This window comes from Neopsephotus bourkii, unplaced genomic scaffold (genome assembly GCF_033783945.1).
Source record: "Neopsephotus bourkii isolate Nb327-2 ecotype Australia unplaced genomic scaffold, CSIRO-AGI_Nbou_v1 NB_668, whole genome shotgun sequence".
Taxonomy (NCBI): Eukaryota; Metazoa; Chordata; class Aves; order Psittaciformes; family Psittacidae; genus Neopsephotus; species Neopsephotus bourkii.
Window position 1 is genome coordinate 1,141,095 of NW_026901167.1, and position 20,545 is coordinate 1,161,639.

General features: G+C 49.3%; 1 protein-coding gene across 2 annotated transcripts in view; it reads left to right on the forward strand.

The window, feature by feature from the left end:
- Positions 1 to 209: 209 nt before the first annotated feature.
- Positions 210 to 20,545, forward strand: part of GPC3 (glypican 3) — a 130,315-nt gene continuing 109,979 nt past the window's right edge. For both annotated transcript variants that reach the window (XM_061353228.1, XM_061353229.1), the window contains exons 1-2: positions 210 to 410; positions 8,882 to 9,043. In XM_061353228.1, the coding sequence (XP_061209212.1) occupies positions 254 to 410; positions 8,882 to 9,043 (319 nt within the window). In that variant the 5' untranslated portion in view covers positions 210 to 253. The remainder of the gene's footprint in view (positions 411 to 8,881; positions 9,044 to 20,545) is intronic.

Sequence of the window (20,545 nt, forward strand, 5' to 3'; positions counted from 1 at the left end):
TGGCTCCGGGCAGCGCGGGATGGAAACTGCCGCGCGCGGGGCAAGCGTGCGGATGGCGGGGCGAGCACCAATCAGCTTGCGGAACCGGCTGAGCGGGGACCAATGGGAGCGCGGCAAGGCGGGGCGGGGCGGAACCGTGGCTGCTCTTCGGGCGGGCGCAGCGCGGGGCTGGCTCCGGCTCCGGCTCCGGCTCCGCTGCCGGCCGCGATGCCTGCGGGTGCGGAGTAGCGCAGCAGCCGCGCTGCCCGGGACCATGTCGGGGAGCGGCGGAGCGCTCCTGCTGCTGGCAGCGCTGCTCGGTGCCCCGGCCAGCGCGCAGCCCAAGGGGGAAGACGCCTGCCGCCCGGTCCGCGCCTCCTTCCAGGTGCTGCAGCCCGGAGCCAAGTGGGTGCCTGAGAGCCCAGTGCCAGGTGAGACCGCCCGGCACCGTGGCGTCTGGTCTGCAGCCCTCCCCTCCAGGGCTCGCCGCCGCAGCGCCCCGGCGGAGGGGTGCGGAAGGGGGGGGGGGGGTTCTCTGCGCGGTAACGGGACAGTGCGGAGCCGCTCTCCCGCCGCCCGGCAGCTGGGGCTCGGAGTGCCGGGCTCCGCGCTGCCTTAAATCGGGGTCTGGGATCTCCGCGCTGGGCAGCCCAGGACTCTCACCCCCAGCCCGGGCTTAGGGGCTGCCACGGCTCGGGTAAACAGGCTGGAAACGGACAGCGAGCACCGAGCAGGGCGAGGTGTTACTCCGCTGTGCAATTAGCATCACAGGTGGTACCGCACCAAACCTCATCAGCTACACCCTGCTAGGCTGCTTTCCGTATATATGCCTCGTTCCTATTATAAAATGTATGTGAAATACTTGAATTCCTGCTTTTTAGAGCTCCTTTTGCAGCTTTTTTGGTAACGAGGGGGGAGTGTGGGCTCCTCTGGCTGGGTGCCTGTGTGTACGCAGAAGGATGAGGTTCTGGTGGCTGCGTTATAGAGCTGCCTGGGGAGCTCTGGGGCGGTTGTGCTGGGTTAAATACGCAGTGGAGAACGCCTGCCCTGGAAAGCTTCTGATCAAAGTAGGAAAAGGAAGAGATAGCAGGCAAACGTGACAGGCAGGGGAGGTGCAATGAGATCATCGCCAGCGGTAGCTGCTTCTAATAACGGTGTGTTGAGTTATGGTGCTTGTGTTGGGAGTCAGGGCCAGAGACACAAGAGTTGCTTCAGCACTGATCTGCTGCAGCGCAGGAGAGGAAGGGGAGAAGGTGGGACTGGAAGGTGGGGTGTCTGCTGGTGCACATCCCAGATCCTTTGGGCTCCAGGACTGTAGCAATGCCTCAGGTTATCAACAGCTGTGAGATCTAGGAGAGATGGGATGTAAGTCCTGGTGTGAGAGTACCTCCCCTATCCCTTCCTATCCTTGCATCCCCTTCCCATATAATAATAGACTCTTAATATGCCCTTTGGACTAGCTGCAGGAACAGCACCTCTTCTTTCTCCGTTCTGCAGAGCCTCGGTCTCCTTGTCAGTATGGAGCACTGGAAATACTTTGTGATTAAATGCTTGGATGGAGAGTTGCAGGGAGGGGAAGGAGCTGCTCTTATCACCACTAAACCAACAGATTTTGTTCTTTGTAATCAAAGAAATGCCTTCCCTTCCTCCTGTGGGAGGCAGTGAATGCCTGTTTTGATCCCTAGGTAACTTTCTTGGAGTGTGTATTTACAGGGAGATGTGATGGAGGGGTGAGCAGCGGCTGTGCTGAGTGTGGTGAGGGGCTGCACCGTGATGGGTCCAGTGGCATCCTGCATCCTGGCCCAGGCTGTGATTTCAGTGGGTGATTTCGCTTGGAGACTTCCTTTCCTGGCTGGGTTCAGGTTGCTGGAGTTGCTCCTCTGGGAGCCCCAGCTGCATCCAATGCTGTTTGGGAGGAGGAAGGAGCCCTTTACCTCTCTGCAGAGCCTGTGGGTAGCTGGATCAATATCTTGCAACAGGGCTGGTGTTTCAAGTGAACGCTTCCAGCTTGTTATGATGATAAAGTTCCCACATATCAAATCGAAAGTGGATTTTACGTTTGCCTAAGTACATAAACTTGGTCATAATTAAAGCAATGAGTGCTTGCTTATACCTTGGATCTGGCCCATCTTGCATGACTCTGTAGTAATTACACTTCAGAGCGCTCGCTTCTCCTAGTAGCAGCTGCATAAATCTCTGTAATAGGGAAACATCACTCAAGGACTATTTCCCAGGCTTCTGTTTATGGCTTTCTTCCTTTCATACATCTGTCAGTTAGAAAAGTTTTGGAGCTCCCAGCCACAAATCAGCACAGGGTCAATTCTGAGAACCTCTGCTTATAGATCACATCACCCTAGAGAAACCAAGGCTTGAAACAACCGACTTCAAACCTGCCAGGGTGTTTTTGACACAAGCAGAAAACCGACTTCTGGAAGCCACGTTTTGCATTAGGAGCAGTTGTGGCTCAGGGCATTAAAGCAGAGGAAACACTGCTGAGTTGCAACACAGGCGGGAGAAATGTCCCACGGCTCCATTTTACCGGCTCAGTGGTGCATGGGCTTGGGGGCCATCAGCGCAGTGCTCCCTGGAGAGGATCCAGCCACACCAGGCTGATGCTTTGAATGAGGGAAGAGGCAGTTCTGATAAATGGGAGGGAGGTGTCGTGCTGTTTCATGAGCAGTACTAATGTTCCGGGAATAATTCTAGCTGAAGGCGTGCATCAGGCAGTGAGCAGGAGCTCAGTCTCCTCTGGTCCTCAAGCCTGGGGACTGGGTTTTTGTAGCTCTGGAGCATGCTTTGGCATGCTTGGAGGTGGGGAGCAGCACGACTGAAGTACTGTCAGCTGTGGCTGACTGTTGGGAGCGGTGGGAGGATGTAATTCATGGCAACAGCTCGACTTGAGCTAGATGAGAGGCCCTGTGCTGGAGAGGAGGTGATGGGAGAGTGCTTTTAGTAGGCTTTTGGAGTTGAGACTTCATGCCAGCTCATGAGCCACCCGCAGCTCTGTGCAGGGGGAACTTTGCATTCATTAATAACTAAAGTCTCTTCTTGGTTTTCTTCTTCCTTTTGTCTTTTTCCCTGTGTAATTGCCCATGTATAAACTGTAGCTGGAATTGCAGTTTTTTCCCTGTCTGCTCTTCTCTCCTCCTCGACGTTTGGGTTTCTTTATGGTGACACTCCAGATAACAGGGCTGGTGCATGTGGATAGAGGGGAAAGGGGCAAGCTGTTGCCTCGATGACTCGGGGAGAGGGGGTAGATGTATCTGCTCTGGGCTGTGTGGATGCTGAGGAGTATTTGTCTGAGCAGAGATACCTGCAGCGTGTCTTCTCCTCCTCCCACAGCAGGGTGCAGTTTCTGGCTTTTTGTTCATTCTCTTTGATGGAAGCAAATATGGATTCACCCAAAGAAAATAGAGGACACGAACCTTTTGCTGTCGGAGTTGAGGTGTAAAGCTTTACAACCGGCTGCCTGAGCTTGTCAAGCTTTCTTCTCTCTTTTCTTCTCTTGGCAGCTGCTGTGTGCCAACACACAAACTAAACACCCCAGCTCTTCCCGCTGGATTCAATGCACCTTTGCTCGGGAGCTGGTTCCCTTTGTACTCCTACTCTTTTATGCTGTTTTTCCAGAGTGGGACTAATGATTCTCCTCCCTGTGCAGCCTTTCCCTTCAGCTGAGCGTGCTGGTTTCAGATCTTCGCTTACTAGCTAATTGAGTTTTCTGTTCTTCATTATTCCAGGCTGGCAAGTTGCTCTCTTGCTAGTTCAGAGAGCGGGAGCAGAACCCTAAAACTCAGTAACCTCCCCAGGCATTGTTTTATAGCGAGATCATTCCTTTTATCTTTGCTCCCAAGGGGTGATGTTAACAACATCCTGAGCACTGCTCTTCCCAGCCTTTGGAATGGCTGTAGGGTGTGTGCGTGCGAGCGCAGCAGCCATACGCGGTGAGTGGGTGCCCGCAAGTTAAGCTCCATACTTTGGATGACAGCGTCGTTGATAGATTTGTTAGAAGGAAGCATCTACTCTATTAAACCTATTTTCTCCACAATGTCTTTTAAAAGACGTGGTGTTACGGTGCTATATTTGCCTGGCAGCACTGCAGGGCTTAGGGAGGCATCCAGAGTCAGATGGCCTTCTGAAACACAAGATGGAATAGAAAAGAAAGGCTAATTAAGCACTAATAAATATCCCATGTAGTACCCATACTGTTCCCACTTGCATCACCTATTGAACGAGGTTGGTTTATAATTCATATCTCTTTAATTAGGTTTTAAAAAGATCAGCACTTAACCTGGCTCCTCAACAGTTGCATTCCGTTCCCTCTCCACAAACGCTGAGCATTAAAAGCCAGTGGCAGATGCATGACCTCGTAGCCACATAATTTAAAAGCAGGGTTTTGATTTAAAAAAGAGGGGAATGATTGAAATGGCTGGGGGGAAACCCACTATATTTAAAGGTTGAATCACTGCTTTTATCTGTTTAAAGCATGATGCTGAGTGTGAAGCAATTAGAGAGAGGAAAGCAGCAGCTTTCTGATGGGTGCCATTAACAAACTGGGAGAGCAGGATGAAGCCCTCTGACATTTCCTGACTGCAGGAAGTGAAGGGTTCTGCTGCTCCTTGTGGAGGAGGCTGTGGAACACGAGGCAGGGATGGGTTCTCATTTAGGCAATGCCTGGGGTGAGTCTGGGGGAATGTGAATCCGATTTAAGCTGCCATTGGATCTGGGTGGGCAGGCTCGTGTGCTCCAGTGGGAAGCATGGCTCCTCCGTCAGGGTCTGATGACAGGGTTGGAGCTATCTTGGGATGCTGAAATCCAAATACAATCCTTCAGGCTCACGAAGGAGCTCACAACCGCCTGCACAGCATCTCGAGGAGGGGGGGTTGACATTTAATCCACTGAAGTTTGACATTTAACCCACTGAGGAGGAGGAGGCAAGGGATAGCAATGAGGAGGGATGAGGGATGGCAGTGAGGGGAGATGAGGGATGGCAGCGAGGGGCAGCTATGGGGTGGGAGGGGTGCCCATCAGGGGAAATGAGGGTTGTCTGTGAGTGGAGATCATGAGGGATGTCCATGAGGGGAGATCAGTTTGTGTTTAGTGCCATGGCTTAGTGGTGGGGTAATGGTTGGACTCCATGATCTTAAAGGTCTTCTCCAAGCTGGCTGGTTCTCTGACTCTATGACATTATATTCACTTCTGCTGTGCCAGTGATCTATCTGGGAATAACTGTGCACCAAAGTCAAATGTAATGCTTTCAATTCACTGCTAGCCGGGCTTCAGGAGAAATTCCCTTTGTGAGAAGGAGGAGGAAGAGGCAGGGCGGTGCTGGAATCACCAGAGCTGTAGAGATTGGTCCTGTCAGGTAGGAGTGGGTGCAGAACTGCTGCAGCATTCACGCTGCTGCTCCCCAAGATGGCATAAATGGCACAGCAGTGCCTGGCACCCATGAGCCTATGGAAGGGGCCGCATCCAGCTCCTTCTCCCCCATCGGAGCTGGGTGTTGAGCTTAGCATCCCGTCGGTATCCCCTTGCAGAGATTGGGATGTGTGCTTCCAAATGCCATTTCATCAGACTGTTGGAGGAATTCGTGGGATGCTTCTTTCCAAAAATGAACATGTGATGATTTATAGCAAAGGAGAAGGTTGGTTGTGGGGGATGAGACTGGCATTCCAAGGTGGAATGGCTTCAATCTTTAAGTAAAAGGGGAGTGAGTAGGTTGGGAGATAAAACAGTAAGGGCCATTAGGCAGCTGAATGGGCTTTGCTATCTTGCAAGTTGGAGCTATCACTGGAGGTGTTTGTGTTAGATAAAATGCTTGGAGGAGGTGGATTGGGAGGCAGGGGTAGGGTTTGATGACTCATGGGACATTTTGCATTGCATTTATGGAGCCAGAACATGTAGCAGTTTAATTCATGCTGGTGCCTGGTCCGTAGGCTTGCAGTGGCCGTGTCTCTGCATCCTCATGCTTTGGAGCACATGTAGTTTGGGATGCAGGATCTGGGTCTTTTGGGTGATGCTGCAGTGTGAGTGCAGAAGAGGGGACCTCCAAGCAATGGTATGAATAAACTGGGGTCCTGGGCATCAAAACCTCCTCTCCTTACCATTGGGACTTCCAGATGGAGCTGTTAGGGTCTGCCGAACACAGCAAATAGCTGACAGATGGGAGTCAGGCCCCTGTTCCCTGGCCCTCTGTAGCAGCACTGTGTGCCAAGGAGAACATTGTCCCTCGTAGCTTGTAAGAGCCTGTATTGACCTGTTGCATTTCCCATGATGGTTTGGTCGCTGGTGTTAGTTGGCTGTGTCTGTAAAACCTTTTAAGTGGTCGGAGTTAATTCCCAGGCTTTTCCTCCTCCCCTGTGATGGCTTTGCTGCAGCATGTCTGTCTTTTTACTTCACAACAATAAAGATCCACTTAAAGGGAGAAATTGGCTTAATAGCCAAAGAGAAGGATGGGATGCGAGGAGATGACCTTGCTGCTTCCTATCCCTGGCTTGAACTTGCACAGATCTCTTAATTGCCAGCCCTCGGATTTTCTACACTGGAATTTCCATTAATCATGGAAGGCTTTTATTTCCCCCCTTCATTTGAAATGTGTCCTAATACAATAAATGTAGGAGGAAGTAAGTTTTGTATTAACAAGGAATTTCTGGCTGTATTGTAGCGTTAAAGGGACCATGCTAAGCCTCTTTGTGGTGTAAATTGACTTGGACTTGACTTGAAACAACCTCTTTAACTTGCTGTTACAGAGCTGCTGCTCTCATTAGGGCCGTGTCTTGCTGTTAGGTGGTTTTATTGTCCCTGTGGTTTGGTTTTGATGCATGCAATACCTGTCACAGCGCTCCTCTGGAGGGGGTGAGTTCATGAGGCACTGCGAGTCCATCTCTAGGTTAGTGGTGCTGACTTCTGTTCTCCAGAGGCGCTCATCAGAGGATCCCAGACTGGTTTGGGTTGGAAGGGACTGTAAAGCTCATCCAGTTTGAACTCCCCTGTCACAGGCAAGGAGAGCTACTGTGACAAGTTACAGTGCGATTTCAAGGGCTGTGAGCTAATAGGGCTTGTCTTCTTGGTGCCTGCTCCCCTCTTCCCCTTCCTTCCTCCAAACAGAAGGGAACCATAGAATGGTCTGGGTTGAAGGGACCTCAAAGCTCCTCCAGCTCCAACACCTTCCACTGGAGCAGGCACTAGGACAGGGCTCCAAGCCCCATCCAACTTGGCCTTGCTGATGGAGAAATCTGTGCTGCACGCCCTGTGTTGCAGAAGGGGAAACTGAGGCAGACGGGATGGTGCCGTGGGCTTTCTCGCCCTTTGCCATGTGTTGCTCTGCAGTGATGACAGGACGTGCACTGGTTAAAGCTCATTTCTGTGTGTGATGTTCATGCTGCAGGTGAAGGGTTTCGTTTTGTTTCCCCCGGGCTGTGCTGGGGAAGGGATGGGGCTGAAGGCAGGAGGGTTTCTGCTGTCACGGCTCCTGATAGCTGATGTTCCCCTGTTGGTGTGTGTGACTCCTCCTCAGGAGGTGCACGGTTGAACTGACGTTAATATTAATCCTGTTCTGCTTACAAAAGTGACTTGAGCCTTTGTAGTAATTAGTGAGAGAGTGGATGTGCTAACAGACTCCTGAGAAGGAGAGGAGATCCCGAAAGGGTGAGTGATGCCTCCATAGCAAAGATGTAAATCACCAAAGTGACTTTTACAGAGGGGAAAAAGGCTTCTCAGGCAAAGGGGAAGGCAGGGTGAAGGCTGAGGGGCATGAGGAGCATTTGCCCTGTCTGTGCTGTGCTTGGGGACTGCTTCCTAATCCTCATTCTGGGCAGTGCTGAGCATAAGAGAGAGCTGTTCCTGCTCTGGGCACGGTGCTCTTTAGATGGCAGCCACTGAACTGTGAGGTCCTTGCTGCTGCCTGGCCCTGGATAGCTCTTTTTAACGGAGTTGTTGCTTACTGTTAGTTTCTAACAGCAGCATCAGGTTAGATGTGTTCTGCAGGATGAAGGCTCTTTGCTTTGATAGGAGCTCATTGCTTTGCTTGTGTTTGTGGGGCTGAGGTTTGCTATTGAAAGTTGATCCAGAATGAGGCTTCTTACTGCTACTATTTCCAGTTCTTCTGTCCCATCTTCTCCTGTTGTCTGAATCCAAACAATGAGTATTCTTTCTCTCTTTTTTTTTTTTTTTCCTAGATTTGATTTATTTTTGGCTAACAGCACTTTTCCTAAAATTTGTCTACTACCTCCAGGAGTAAAAGCTTTGGGAATGTCTAAAGCCCAAAGTTTAGCATCACTGACCAGTGCTTTGAGTTACAGCTCGAGGTGCTAGAGCAAGCGATGTTCCTCTTGCCTTTGTCCTCTGGCTTTCCTACCACTCTGGTGAATGGGTGGAGGGGGCTTGTTGCAGTGAGGTGAGGGTGGAATAGTGGAACTGGGAGGACTCAGGAGCTGTGCACAGTTTAGAAGTCAGAACTGAACAATGGTAAATTACTGCTGTGTGGTCCTGTAGTCGTTGTTGCTGCCCTGTTCATTGTAAATCCACAGCTCCACATCCTGGCTCCTTTCCTCATCTCTGACCCCATCTCTCTGGCTGCCTGCAGCTCCTGACCAGCGTGCTGGTCAGCATGTGGGAGCAGCAGGGTGATGCTCTGTATCCCTCTGCTGGGCACCAGCACGTCAGTGGATAGAGTGTGTGGGAGCTGCGGCCAGGAGTACAAAGCAGGCTCCCAGGGGCTATTGCTCAGCGATCCTGGCTCTGCCTTGTCAATCTGCTCTTTCAGCCAAGCTGCTTGCTCAGGACAACCCCAGGCATGTCATCCATTTGTCCAAGCAGTGATTGCAGTGATACCAACTCATGGAGTTCGTCGTCTCCCGCTAATTCCAACCCCTCAAGCAAGTTTTGTGTCCTTCTTCCTCTCCAGGCTCTGATCTCCAAGTATGTATCCCCAAGGGCTCCACGTGCTGCTCCAGGAAGATGGAGGAGAAGTACCAGGCAACAGCCCGCCTGACCATGGAGCAGCTCCTGCAGTCTGCCAGCATGGAGCTCAAGTTCCTTGTCATCCAGAACGCTGCTGTCTTCCAAGGTGGGTGCTGGGGGTGGTCCAGGGAGGAGGAGATGCTTTCGGTGCTGTTTCTCAGCATCTCGCAGTCAGAAGTGCACGTGGCTGGAAGTTTTCTGGTTTTCATGTGATTGTATGTGTTATATATGCTAATTTCTGATAAATAATACACCCAATCTGGGATGTGGCTGCTCTGGCAGGCTTGTCCTAAATATTCCTGTCGTTGAAACAGCAATTGTAACTTTAAAGACTACACCTCTTCACGTGGAAATGTAGCTATAAATGAAAACCCCACCTCTCCCAGCATTTCCATGTCTGTGCAAGCACCATCTGGGCTGATTGTGCCAGCCCAGAACTTCAGCCCAGACATCAGAACTTTCTGATGTCTGCTGCAGTAACGTGGTCTGGTTGTCACCCCAGTGTAATGCTTGGTAAGCATCAGACTGAAGTGTGTGCATTGATCGTTGTTATCCACCGCAAAATGAAGTTGGTTGTTCCATGAGAGAGGCTGGCATGCTCACGAGTGCTATCCCTGTGGCTCACCAGGGGGTATGTGAGGGTTTGGTGACCTGGTGCCGTGCTATGGTGGCAGCTCTCTTCCTTTTCTAGTGATAATTTGATGTATTTTCTTCTTCTAATGCGATGTGTTGTCCTCTTGGCAAAGCTAAGCTTTGACAAATACTGTCCTCCTGTGGATACACATGAGTTCATGTCACTTAAATCTGCTACCAGTGTTTTTTAGGGCCTTTACACAAGCAAAACTTACTCCGTCCATGGTTAATGGTAATGAAATGATTGCTTGGTTATTGAGTGCTTTCCTATTGAGGCTCCATTGTTCTCTATTGATGGCACTTCTGCCTATATCTAAAGAAGGCATGAGCAGTCAAGTGGGGTTCTTTTCCTTCATGCTGATATTTCTGCAGAGTAATTGATTAATCTTTGGCTGTGCATCATTAATAGCAAGACCCGAAGCCTGCTGAGGCCTGAGAGATCATGGCAAAGCTCTGTTCTGGTCCATGGCTGCCTGATGCAGTCTAACGTGTTGTGTTTTCTCAGTGCGAGATCAACTGGATTGCTGAGGAGTTAACAGTGTACTTTTTCCCTATGCTTGTCAATGCAGTGACTCTTAAGTTCCAATTCCTCTGAATAGAATGGAGTAAAACTATGGAGAGATTGGAAATGTGGACTGACTTCAGAGGTTAATAACCTGGCTGGAATACAAAGCGCTGATCCTTGCCCTACCATTTAACACAAACATCTCAGCGAGAACTCTTATTGCATGTAGGAATGACACCCTCTGTTACTGCAGGTTGTGCACAGGATAGCAGATCTGGGTCCTCTAGCTTGGAACTTTCTGCCTCTTCGGCAGAGCTGAATCCCTTGCTCTGATGGTTTTCCTTTTGTTTTTCCACCCTGGCAGTGAGAGCCCTTTTCCTGTGCAGGGATTTGGGAGCTGATTTGGAAAGCCTTGGTATGCAGAATTGCCATTGTGGGTAGCAGGGATGAAAAGCATTTAATGGAAGAATTCCTGTCCACTGCTGCTTATGAAAAGGCTTCTGACTGATTTTCAGGGTGTTTTGCAATCTGTTGAAGAAGAGGAATTCCTAGCTGGAAACACTGAGGAGCTCGCTTTAAGTACCTCATATAAAGTGGGTTGGACCTGGAAGAGCAATTCATTAGACTTTGAAAACTGTGTACTATTGTTATCTTTACATTTAGCCTCAAAGTCTATAGAAACCCACTTTGTTAAGAGGTGGATATGTTGATTGCTGCTTGTTCAAGAGCGGTTTGATGGCTGTAGCGCCAGAGGCTGTTCCAGCTGTAGAAAGTGGATTCAACATGCAGCAGTCTGATTTCCTGTTTCTTGGCCCTGCTGATGGTAGGGGACAGGTTTCTATCTCCCAACATCACTAAGGCTGTTGTGTCTCAAATCAAATCCCACCAGCATGCTCCCACACTGCCAAGGTATGTGCTGTGACAGCTCATTGCAGGTTGGCAAACCTCCTGTTGCTGTGGCAGAGGTGGGGAGTGCGGGACTCCCATTGCAGGGGCTGGATGCGGTTACTGGGGGGATGCTGGAGCAGTGCTGGAGTGCTATTGGAGCCCACTGTGGTCCCCAAGCATCTCCTGCAGGTCCTGCTTCTGCATGGTGCCTTTGTTTGAAGCTGGGGACAGATGCCCTGTGGCTTCAGGTGTTGGGACTGCAGGACATGCGTCTTACCCCTGGCTTCTGCTGAGGGTCCTGCACAGAGGATGTGCAATACCCTGCTTTAGAGAGCAGCACAAGGATGGGGGAGTGGAAACATACCCCAGACACTCATGTTAAAAGGAAATACAAATGTGAAATCCTTCAGAATGAACGTGAGTATTTTTAGCTTGGCATCTGAAGGGACTGCTGGTCTGACAAGTGAAATCTCACCCAGATGTTGTTATTTGGCACCAAATTGAATTTCTTCCCACAGAAGCCAGAGCAGCCTCGCTGCTGATAAAGATCAAGGGAAATTGTCTGGCATTTACAGAAACCCTTATCCAGGCCTATCTGTTACAACGTTCGTGTAGCAAAGTTTATTGGATTATTAATTTTAGAGCCTTGGGCTTTTTCTTTATTGCAGTTAAGAAGGAAAAATCCCAGCCCAAAGAATCCTCCCTTCGCTCAGTCTCTCTGGTACAGTTAGCTCCTGGACTTCTCTTACAGGCATTTTCTAAATGATGAAGATTATTTGAGTAGTGATTTAATCCTTTGGAAACTCGCTGTGTTTGACAGTGTTGGGATGGATTGTAGCTGCCTTGACTGCACTGAAATCTTATGCTTTGAGGGCAGGTGTTTTTGCTTTCATGCAGTGCATCCATGCTGGTATCTGCCCATGTGCCTACCTGCTGGTTCGGGTTCTCAGCTGACAGCAGCTCTGTTGCATACCATGAGGTTGAACATGAGCTGAACTTGCTCATGGGGCTTTTGGCAAGTGCCATATAGTATTGCTCTGGAGTTCTCATCCAAACTAACCTTTGAGTTACTGCAGCTAACCTGCTGTGGCAAATGGGGAGAGCCTGGCCTGCCAGTCACCTTTCTCCCCTCTCTTTCTCTTGACCTTATAGGATCATAGAATAGTTAGGGTTGGAAAGGACCTTAAGATCATCCAGTTCCAACCCCCTGCCATGGGCAGGGACACCTCACACTAAACCATGGCACCCAAGGCTTCGTCCAACCTGGCCTTGAACACTGCCGGGGATGGAGCATTCACAACCTCCCTGGGCAACCCATTCCAGTGCCTCACCACCCTCACAGTAGAGAACTTCTTCCTTATATCCAATCTAAACTTCCCCTGTTTCAGTTTTAACCCATTACCCCTTGTCCTGTCACTACAGTCCCCAATGAAGAGTTCCCCCCCAGCATCCCTATAGCCTCCCTTTTGGTTATTTACAGTTATTTGCATTGTCCATTCCTGCCTGTTGGGAGTGAAGCTGGTGTTGACATTGTAAGCTATCAGGTTATCTCTAATCAGCTTAGGGACACCTAAGCCACAGATGTATCAAATAGCCAACCGTAATGGTGGAGGCCTCTAAAGCATGACTGAATCATTTATTTTGGTATGATGGGAATGTCTGGGCTTTACTGGATTTTCTTTGAAGAACTGGGTTCCTCTTGAAGCCTGGAAGATAAAAGATCAGTGATTGTCTCTCCACATTTCTTATTCAGAATCCTTCAAGACTTTTCACGAGCTGCTGTTACTGCTTTAGAGGCAAGGTGAGGGAGTTGAGGCTTCTTTTATTCTACTGAAGGGGTTTCAGTATATAAAGCCTTCGATCTTTAGTAACCATGCCTTGGATGGGTGAGTCCAAGATGCGCGTTGCATCCATTAGGTGAGAAGAGATGGGCACCGTGGTGGGAGTGCTGCTGGGAAGGGTCCACTGGTACAAGAGCTGCCCAGCAGAGCCATGTCCTATTGTCTGGGATAGATTAATACTCCAGTGTCCTCAAGCCAGTGAAGTCTGACAGTGCAGGAGGGTCCCCCAGGTGTTGGCAGCAGCACTTGAGCACAGCACCATTCTGCAGGCCACTGTGCAGGGAGGAGGCTTCTTGCACAGCTTCTTTATGCAGGGGAGAAGTGATTATGGTTAACTGAATACATGTAAAACCAGATGCTCAGCAGATTATGGTTAACTGGACACATGTAAAACCAGATGCTCAGCAGTAGCCAAGTCTCAGGTGAGCGGGGTGGCCAGCTTCAAAGCCGTAGGTGTGTTGTGAGAGTGCACGTGAAAATGTGAACTCTTGCTTGTGGGCTTGTAAAGATGAAGCTGACATTTTAGAGTGGATTCAAAGAAGGGATTCAGCTTTTGGAAAGAGAATATTAAAACTAATTAGACTTTACAAGCAAACAAGCACCACAAATAGATCTTTGTATCATCTTATGGTTCCTGCTCCTAGTTACTCCTCTGCTTGCTGCCTCCTTCCTTGCTGCCATCCATACAGTGGCAGTTGTCCCCTTTGAAAGCTTCTTTTGTTGTTGGTTTTGTTATTAATGTGTTAAAATAGTACTGGTGCCACTGGGTCAATCCAGGCTGGCATCCTGCCTTTGGCAGTGCTTCCTGCCAGATGCTTGGGATGCACCAGGTTTGCAGTGGAAAACTATCTCCCAGGTTGGCGATGATGTTCTAAACTGATGGTTCCAGGCAGGTGGGAAGAGCTGTCTGCATAATGAGAGCTCCCAGTTTGTCAGAATCAGTATAGGGAAGTAATGTTTCCTTTCAAATAACCAGAACTTATTGTTCATAAATCACAGTTAATCTGTTTATTACACTAGCGCACGAAGCTGGGAGTCTGGAGTGGGCTATAATGCTTAGCTTTAGGAGCAGAGCTGTAATCGTAGCAGCAGTTTCAAGTGATTTGAAATTGGGGGATCAGCAAAATGCAGGCGTTTGTGGAGGCTCTGGGCATTAAAAATGACTGCTGAGGATTGATGAGTTTCTTTAACAAATTGTAAAATCCATCATGCAGGAGTTAGGGCATGAAACTGCCCTCCTGAGCCACATAAACCATGGCTTTGGAAGTATTGCATGCACACTGCTGGGAAGAGAGATTTGGGAAGATGCTTGCTCTTGCTTTTGTTTCTTCCTCTTGCTGCCTGGAGTTCCAATGCCAGCACAGCGCTGCATGCAGATGATGAGGCTCTGGGTGTGCTGGATGGGGCTGCTGGCTCTCAGTGCTCCTTGTGGTGCTGAGCCTGAGATGTGGGGCTGCTCCCTTGCCTGGGCTCCCTCTCCTCTGCTCCAGTCTGTACCAGTGGTCACATTTCCCTTGATCTCCCAGACCGCTGGTGCATCTCAGGCAGCTTTGCACATCCCTTGCTCACAGCTGATGGAGAGCCCAGCAGGCATCCTTGGGGCCCTTCCTTGCAGGATGGAGCTTGTTGGCTTTTGCTGCTGTTTTCCTGCATTCTCATTTGAGATCTGCAGTACAGCCCCACATCCATGGCCTCTCGTGCTCCCATCTGCGTTTCCATGCAGACCCTGTGGGGTGCCCATGTTGGGTATCCAGAGGCTGGCTGCTGTAGGAGGAAGCTGTGTTGTGCCCATTGCAAAGGGCTAGCAGCAACTCCCTGGCACGTCTGTGGAGCGGTGAAGTGTGTGGTAGGAGATGCCACCAGCCCCTCAGCCCCTGCTTCTGGGGATGGCTTGAAGGGTGCAGCCATAGAGAAAAGTGTATGGTTGAGATTCCTTCACTCCTTCCCTGTGTCCTGCCTCTTTGTTCTTCCCCTGCAATTAAACGCTGATGCCCTTCCCCTCATCAGTGAAATGAGGCTTGGAGGTTAATGGGGGGCTTTTAGGAACTGCCTATGTGCTGCTTCAGCAGCTTTTAAACACTGTGCTTGGTGTCTGGGCTTAGAGTCTCCAGTCCAAAGTGCAGAGGAGTAGGAGTTCCTTGGTACTTGTGGACCTGTCTTCTGCTGCTGGGGTACCAGCCCCTGCTGGCTCTGCTGCTGCTTTTCTGCTCTGAAAGGGGATGGTGCTCCCCTGCTTCTGTGGGGCATAGGGAGGCATTGGCCATGGGGCTGCACACGCTTACTCCATGTGGTGCTCTGCCCCCCTAGGAGAGGGGGATGCTTTGGATGGGGACATGTTCAGACAGGGTCTCTGCAGAGGAGCATCATGGCCATGCTGAGATGCCTGCAGTGTCTCCTGCATGGTGCAGCCTGGTGGTGCTGCCTGTCCCAGCTGCTCTGGCAAAACAGGGTCCTCTGCCTGCATTCCCTGTGGGAGCAGAGTTGGGAGATACACAGGAGCCCTCACTCCCTGGTTTCCTCTGTTCTACAAATGGGCTGTTTTCTGTAGTTACCTTCAGAGCTGCATCTTTTGACAGCTCAAGTACCAACATTCTTAAATGCCTCCTAATACTATAAACCAGTCAAATTACATTTTGTTGGGTTTTTTTTCCCTTTGTAATTCTAGTGCAGAGATGGGCACGGTGGCACCTTCCATCTCTTGGCCTGGCAGAATAAATAGAGGCCTTTTCATTGTGCAAAGTGTTTCAAATGCATTTGCTGTGCAGGAAAGGGGGGGAGAAGGCAGCACCCGGCAGTAAAGGCAGGGACTGTCTCCGTAAAGAAAACATTTTGCTTTTAAAGCAGCAATAAGCTCCAGCAATGAACTAGCCAATGGTGCATCTCATCGGAGGGAAATGAACTCGTGTGGAGCCCATTACACCGTCGATGCGCTGTGGTTTCACGTTCCCCTGAGCAGATGGGGTCACCTCAGGTGTGTTACTCACTCTGACTTCAGTGCTGATGTGAAATCAATTTGAGCAATTTATAACCCTTCATTTTACTGTGAAAGTGTATTAATCTGTGAAAACACCGCTCAAACAGGGCAGATGAGAGCTTTCCACATGAGTGTGTGGAGCTGGCAGAGCCTCCCGCATCAGCTATTGCAGAGAAGCCTGTGGGACTTTTGGATGCACTGTAGGCACTGACAATCCAGTTCTCAAGCTTTGGGCTTTATCCTTGATATGTTCTGCAGTGATAGGAATGGCTTGGTCTGACTTTTCACAGCTCGGCTGCTTCCCCTCTGCTGTAGTGCCTGGAAGTGGTGTTGGTGGGATGGTGGTACCTTGGTGTGCTCAGGACTTATCCTAAGAAGGCCCAGGAAAATACTTCAGGGTATATTTATGCACTTACCTGAATCACTGCTAAATCCAGCATTGAGAGTTAGAGTGACCCTGTCAGTGCTGTATTGTGCAGCAGTTCTTCACATAGGTTTGATGTGATGCTGGATTGGGCATTGAGAGTTAGGGTGACTCTGTCATTGTTGCCTTGTGCAGCAATGGGAGTTAAAGTGAGAGTTAGAGTGACTCTGTCACTGCTGCATTGTGCAGCAGCTCTTCACACAGGTTTGATGTGATGCTGATTGGGCATTGAGAGTCAGAGTGACTCTGTCATTGCTGCCTTGTGCAGCAGTTCTTCACATAGGTTTGATGTGATGCTGATTGGGCCCATTTGTCCCATGGAGCAGTGGTGGGTCAGAGCCAAACGGTGCTGATGGGAGAGAGAGAAAACACTCACATGTGGATGTAACTGCATTTCCATGGAGGGATGCGTGTGGGTACCAGTGCATCTTCTCTGAGCCATGAGACACAGGAAGCACTGTGTTTAATCTGTTAGCATTAAAACCAAAATCTTAATTGGAAACCTGATAATCTGAATGTGTGTTTGGGAAAAACCATCTCACCCAGACCTATTAGCTGGAAAGTGAGGAGCAGAAAAGCCCAACCCTGAGACAGGGCAAACCAACCAGCAGTGCAGAGCAATTGGAACCGGGTTCTGTTGCTGGTTTCATTCCCAAATTTGCCATCCTCAAGTCAGGAAATCTGACTGAGTGTCACAAAGCAGCAGAGAACAGTGAGGGTGCCTCCAGGGATACAGCTCCCAGCTGTGGAATTCCCTCTCTTTGAGGGAAGTTGGTGAAGAACAGCTTGCATTACTGCAGCATGTTTGTATTGGTCAAATTCCTGCTATGATTACAGGGAAAATTATGCTCCTTTTCTTTTTAGGGAAAGGAAATGGAATCAGCCAATAATGCATGTAAGGAAATTGGTTGTCACCGAAAGGCGAGCCAGGGATGTGAAGGCCGATCAGATCAATGCACTCTCTGGAATCTGCCTCATTAAACCAGCAAAATCAAATTGCTACTGAATTTGCAAGGAATTCAGTTGAAATGGCACATGTGTTTTTCCTGCCTTTGCATGAGGAAATGATTCCAGTCTGCTCGGTCTCCCCTGTAAGTGGGCTGGCAACTGGTCTTACATACTCCTCGGTTGCAAATAGTTCTTTGAATGGAAGAGAACAGTGGTTGTTGGTCCTTCACCCAGCCCACAGCATAGCAGGGTGGGAGCTACCATGTGCTAGAGATAGCCTTGGTGGCTGCTTGAGGTGCAGAGCTTCCCTCTGGGTGAGGCTTTGATGGTGATTATTCATGCTGTCATTGCCAGGGGAGTGCTGGTCTCTGATACCCAGCTGCACAGCTGACATCATCCTCCTTATGGATCCTTTGGGAGTTACCCTGTACTCAGTGGGTAAGAGCTGGCTGGAGGCCTTTGAGATGGCTTAAGAAGGATTTCCATGGGTGGTGTGGTGCATTGTCCCCCTCAGCTGGAGAGTGGTTCTGCAGCTCAGCCTCTTCTTGGGTAGTAAAGAAGCTGAACCCCATCAACTATAAAGCTCTCATCTAAAGAAAAGAAATGACCAGGAGAAGGCTGAATCTCCTGCACAGCATTTCCTCTGCCTGAAGTGTCTGCTGTAAGGAGGAGTTGGTTCCTGCTATTAATGCAGCAGTAGAAAACACATCCTGCTTTGTTTCAGTTGTTTTGGCTAGGGAATGAATAGCCAGAGCCCAGCACTGGGGGGTGGTGGGCTCCTGCTCAGCCTCTTGTGAGGCCAGGCTGAGAAACGGTGGTCCTCCCTTTCTTTGCTTTTTGCTTTGCAGACCTTTCCCCCTTTTTCTGCCTTGAGAAGCCCTTGTGCTGCTGTAGCCTCTGTTGTCCTTGGGAATGAGCTTTGTGATTCCTGAAGAGAGATTAAAGTTGTGTTTCCATACAGAGGAGCTCTTCTGTTCTCTGTGTTCACTGAGAGATGGCACTTGAGTGTTGGAATTTGCAGCAGCTTTAAAGCTGGAGGTGATAAGATGCTTTTTCCCCTCTCTTGCTTTGTTCATAGGCTGTTTAGATAACAGCCTGGAAATGGTATTACTAGGCCTGTACCTCACATTGTGCTGGCAGTGAAGAACAAGCAGTGCATTTGACATTTGGGGAAATGCTTCATTTTCAAAGGGATGTGATTTAGAATCTACTTCTTGAACTAATAGACAGTAAAATGCTATTTTTTTTTTTTTACTGGCTTGCATAGATTTTTACCTTGAAGAAGCCCTGTAAAGCTCACTGCATTACTAGCATTAAGTCAAAGCAAATGCTTCGCATCAAGTGAGAAGGCAGGCTTTGAACTGGTGAGAGGCTGAAAACCATTTACTCCCTCCAGCTTGTGATGCTTTGCTGTGACATAAGCATGGAAAATAATTGGGCTCACTAGTACGTAAGTATTTGATCCTGAAATGCCTCTTGAAAATACAGAGCTGGGAGAGAATAACCTCTTGGGCTGCACACTGATTCCTCTGGATTTGTCGCATGCCAACAGCTAGCTGGCAACCAGAACCACACTATTGAGGGTGAAAAGTCCACAAAGGTTATGGAATAAACCTCCATTTGGTTTCTTGTGTCCTGTGCATTAGAATAGAGCCTTTCATTATAGCATTGTGTGTATTTTTCCATCAACTTCTTGTGGAAGGGCACTGGGTGAGTGTCCTTAACAAGTCATTTTGTGTCTCCTCCATGTTTGATGCCTGGTTATTAATGCTTTAAATTAACACTTCAGGCCAGAATTCTTCAAGACTCTCAATTCCATAAGAATTGACAAACTTGTAGAATTGACAATTCCATTGATTTTTCTGCTGGTTTGTGATGCTCAGGGCTGAGCTGGTTTGTGATGCTCAGGGCTGAGCTGGTTTGTGATGTTCAGGGCTGAGCTGGTTTGTGATGTTCAGGGCTGGTGTTCAGTGCTGGGCTGGTTTGTGATGTTCAGGGCTGGTGTTCAGTGCTGGGCTGGTTTGTGATGTTCAGGGCTGATGTTCAGGGCTGAGCTGGTTTGTGATGCTCAGGGCTGATGTTCAGGGCTGAGCTGGTTTGTGATGCTCAGTGCATGTTTCTTCCACAGATAAACCCCCTGAAATTCGGAGGGAACCTAACTGAGACCTTTTCTGGTTGTGTTCAATGCAGTGTAACAACACACATTCAGGATATAGACCTTGGGTTTGGGTATGGCCTCTTTTGTACCCTCCACACCTTTTGACCTCTGGAGCTGGCAAGGCCAGCAGCTGGAGGAGCAGTGCCTGACTTCCAAGTAGAATCAGAGAATCCCAGACTGGTTTGGGTTGGAAAGGACCTTAAGATCATCCAGTTCCAACCCCCTGCCACGGGCAGGGACACCTCACACCAGACCATGTTGCCCAAGGCCTTGAGCACTGCCAGGGATGGATGCTTTGGGCACCCTGTGCCAGCACCTCACCACCATCACAGGGAAGAACTTCTTCCTTAGATCTAACCTGAACTTCCCCTGTTTCAGTCTGAACCAATCACTCCTGTGCTGTCACTGATGAAGAGTCCTTCCCCAATGTCCCTGTAGGATCACCTCCCTAAGTACTTTGATTTAAGTTAATAAAAAGGAGGAATAATGCACCAAAACCTGGGTTCTCTTTAAAAAAAGCAGGAGGTTTAAAGGCTGAAAACAAAAGAAGCTTTCAGCTCTCCTGCTCTCCTCAAAACATAACCCTAAGCTCAAACTGGACCCCCAAACTGTGACAGCGCTTCATGCTCATACGGACTTGCCCACGTCCTGTCAAAAGCTGAGCTCTGTTCTAAAGGCTGGGAGGTGCTTCAGCTCATTAAAGAGAAGGTCATCAGGCTGCCTTACTGTAGGCAAAAAAGAGAGAAAGGAACCTTTCTCATCTGCCTTTTTCTCAGGAACACTTGAACCACTTTGCCTGCAGCGCAAACTAGCCTGAGGCAGACAAGAGGCATGGAAAGTTGCAGTCCAGATGGTTAGAGCTTGGCAAAATCACAGGTAAGTAGGAATAGGGTCCAAAGATCAGAAGCAGTAGGCAACTGTGACAGGCTCTGCCTATAATTAGTTATAATATTTAATCTAAATGGCTGTTGGAAGCTATTGTCCTGTTCTCCAGTGTGATCGTTCATTCAGAGATCTGGAAGGGACTCAAAAGCTGAAGTTAAAGTGAGCTTGCTTGTGGAATATGAGAGTGGCTTTTTATCCTCTCATGTGAGCCTTGGGTGACTTGGTCCAGTGTGAGGTGTCCCTGCTCACGGCAGGAGGGCTGGAACTGGGTGATCTTAGGTTCCTTTCCAACCCTAACTATTCTATGTGGCAAGGAGCTGGCACAGAGGAGATCTGCAGTAGCCCAGTGTCA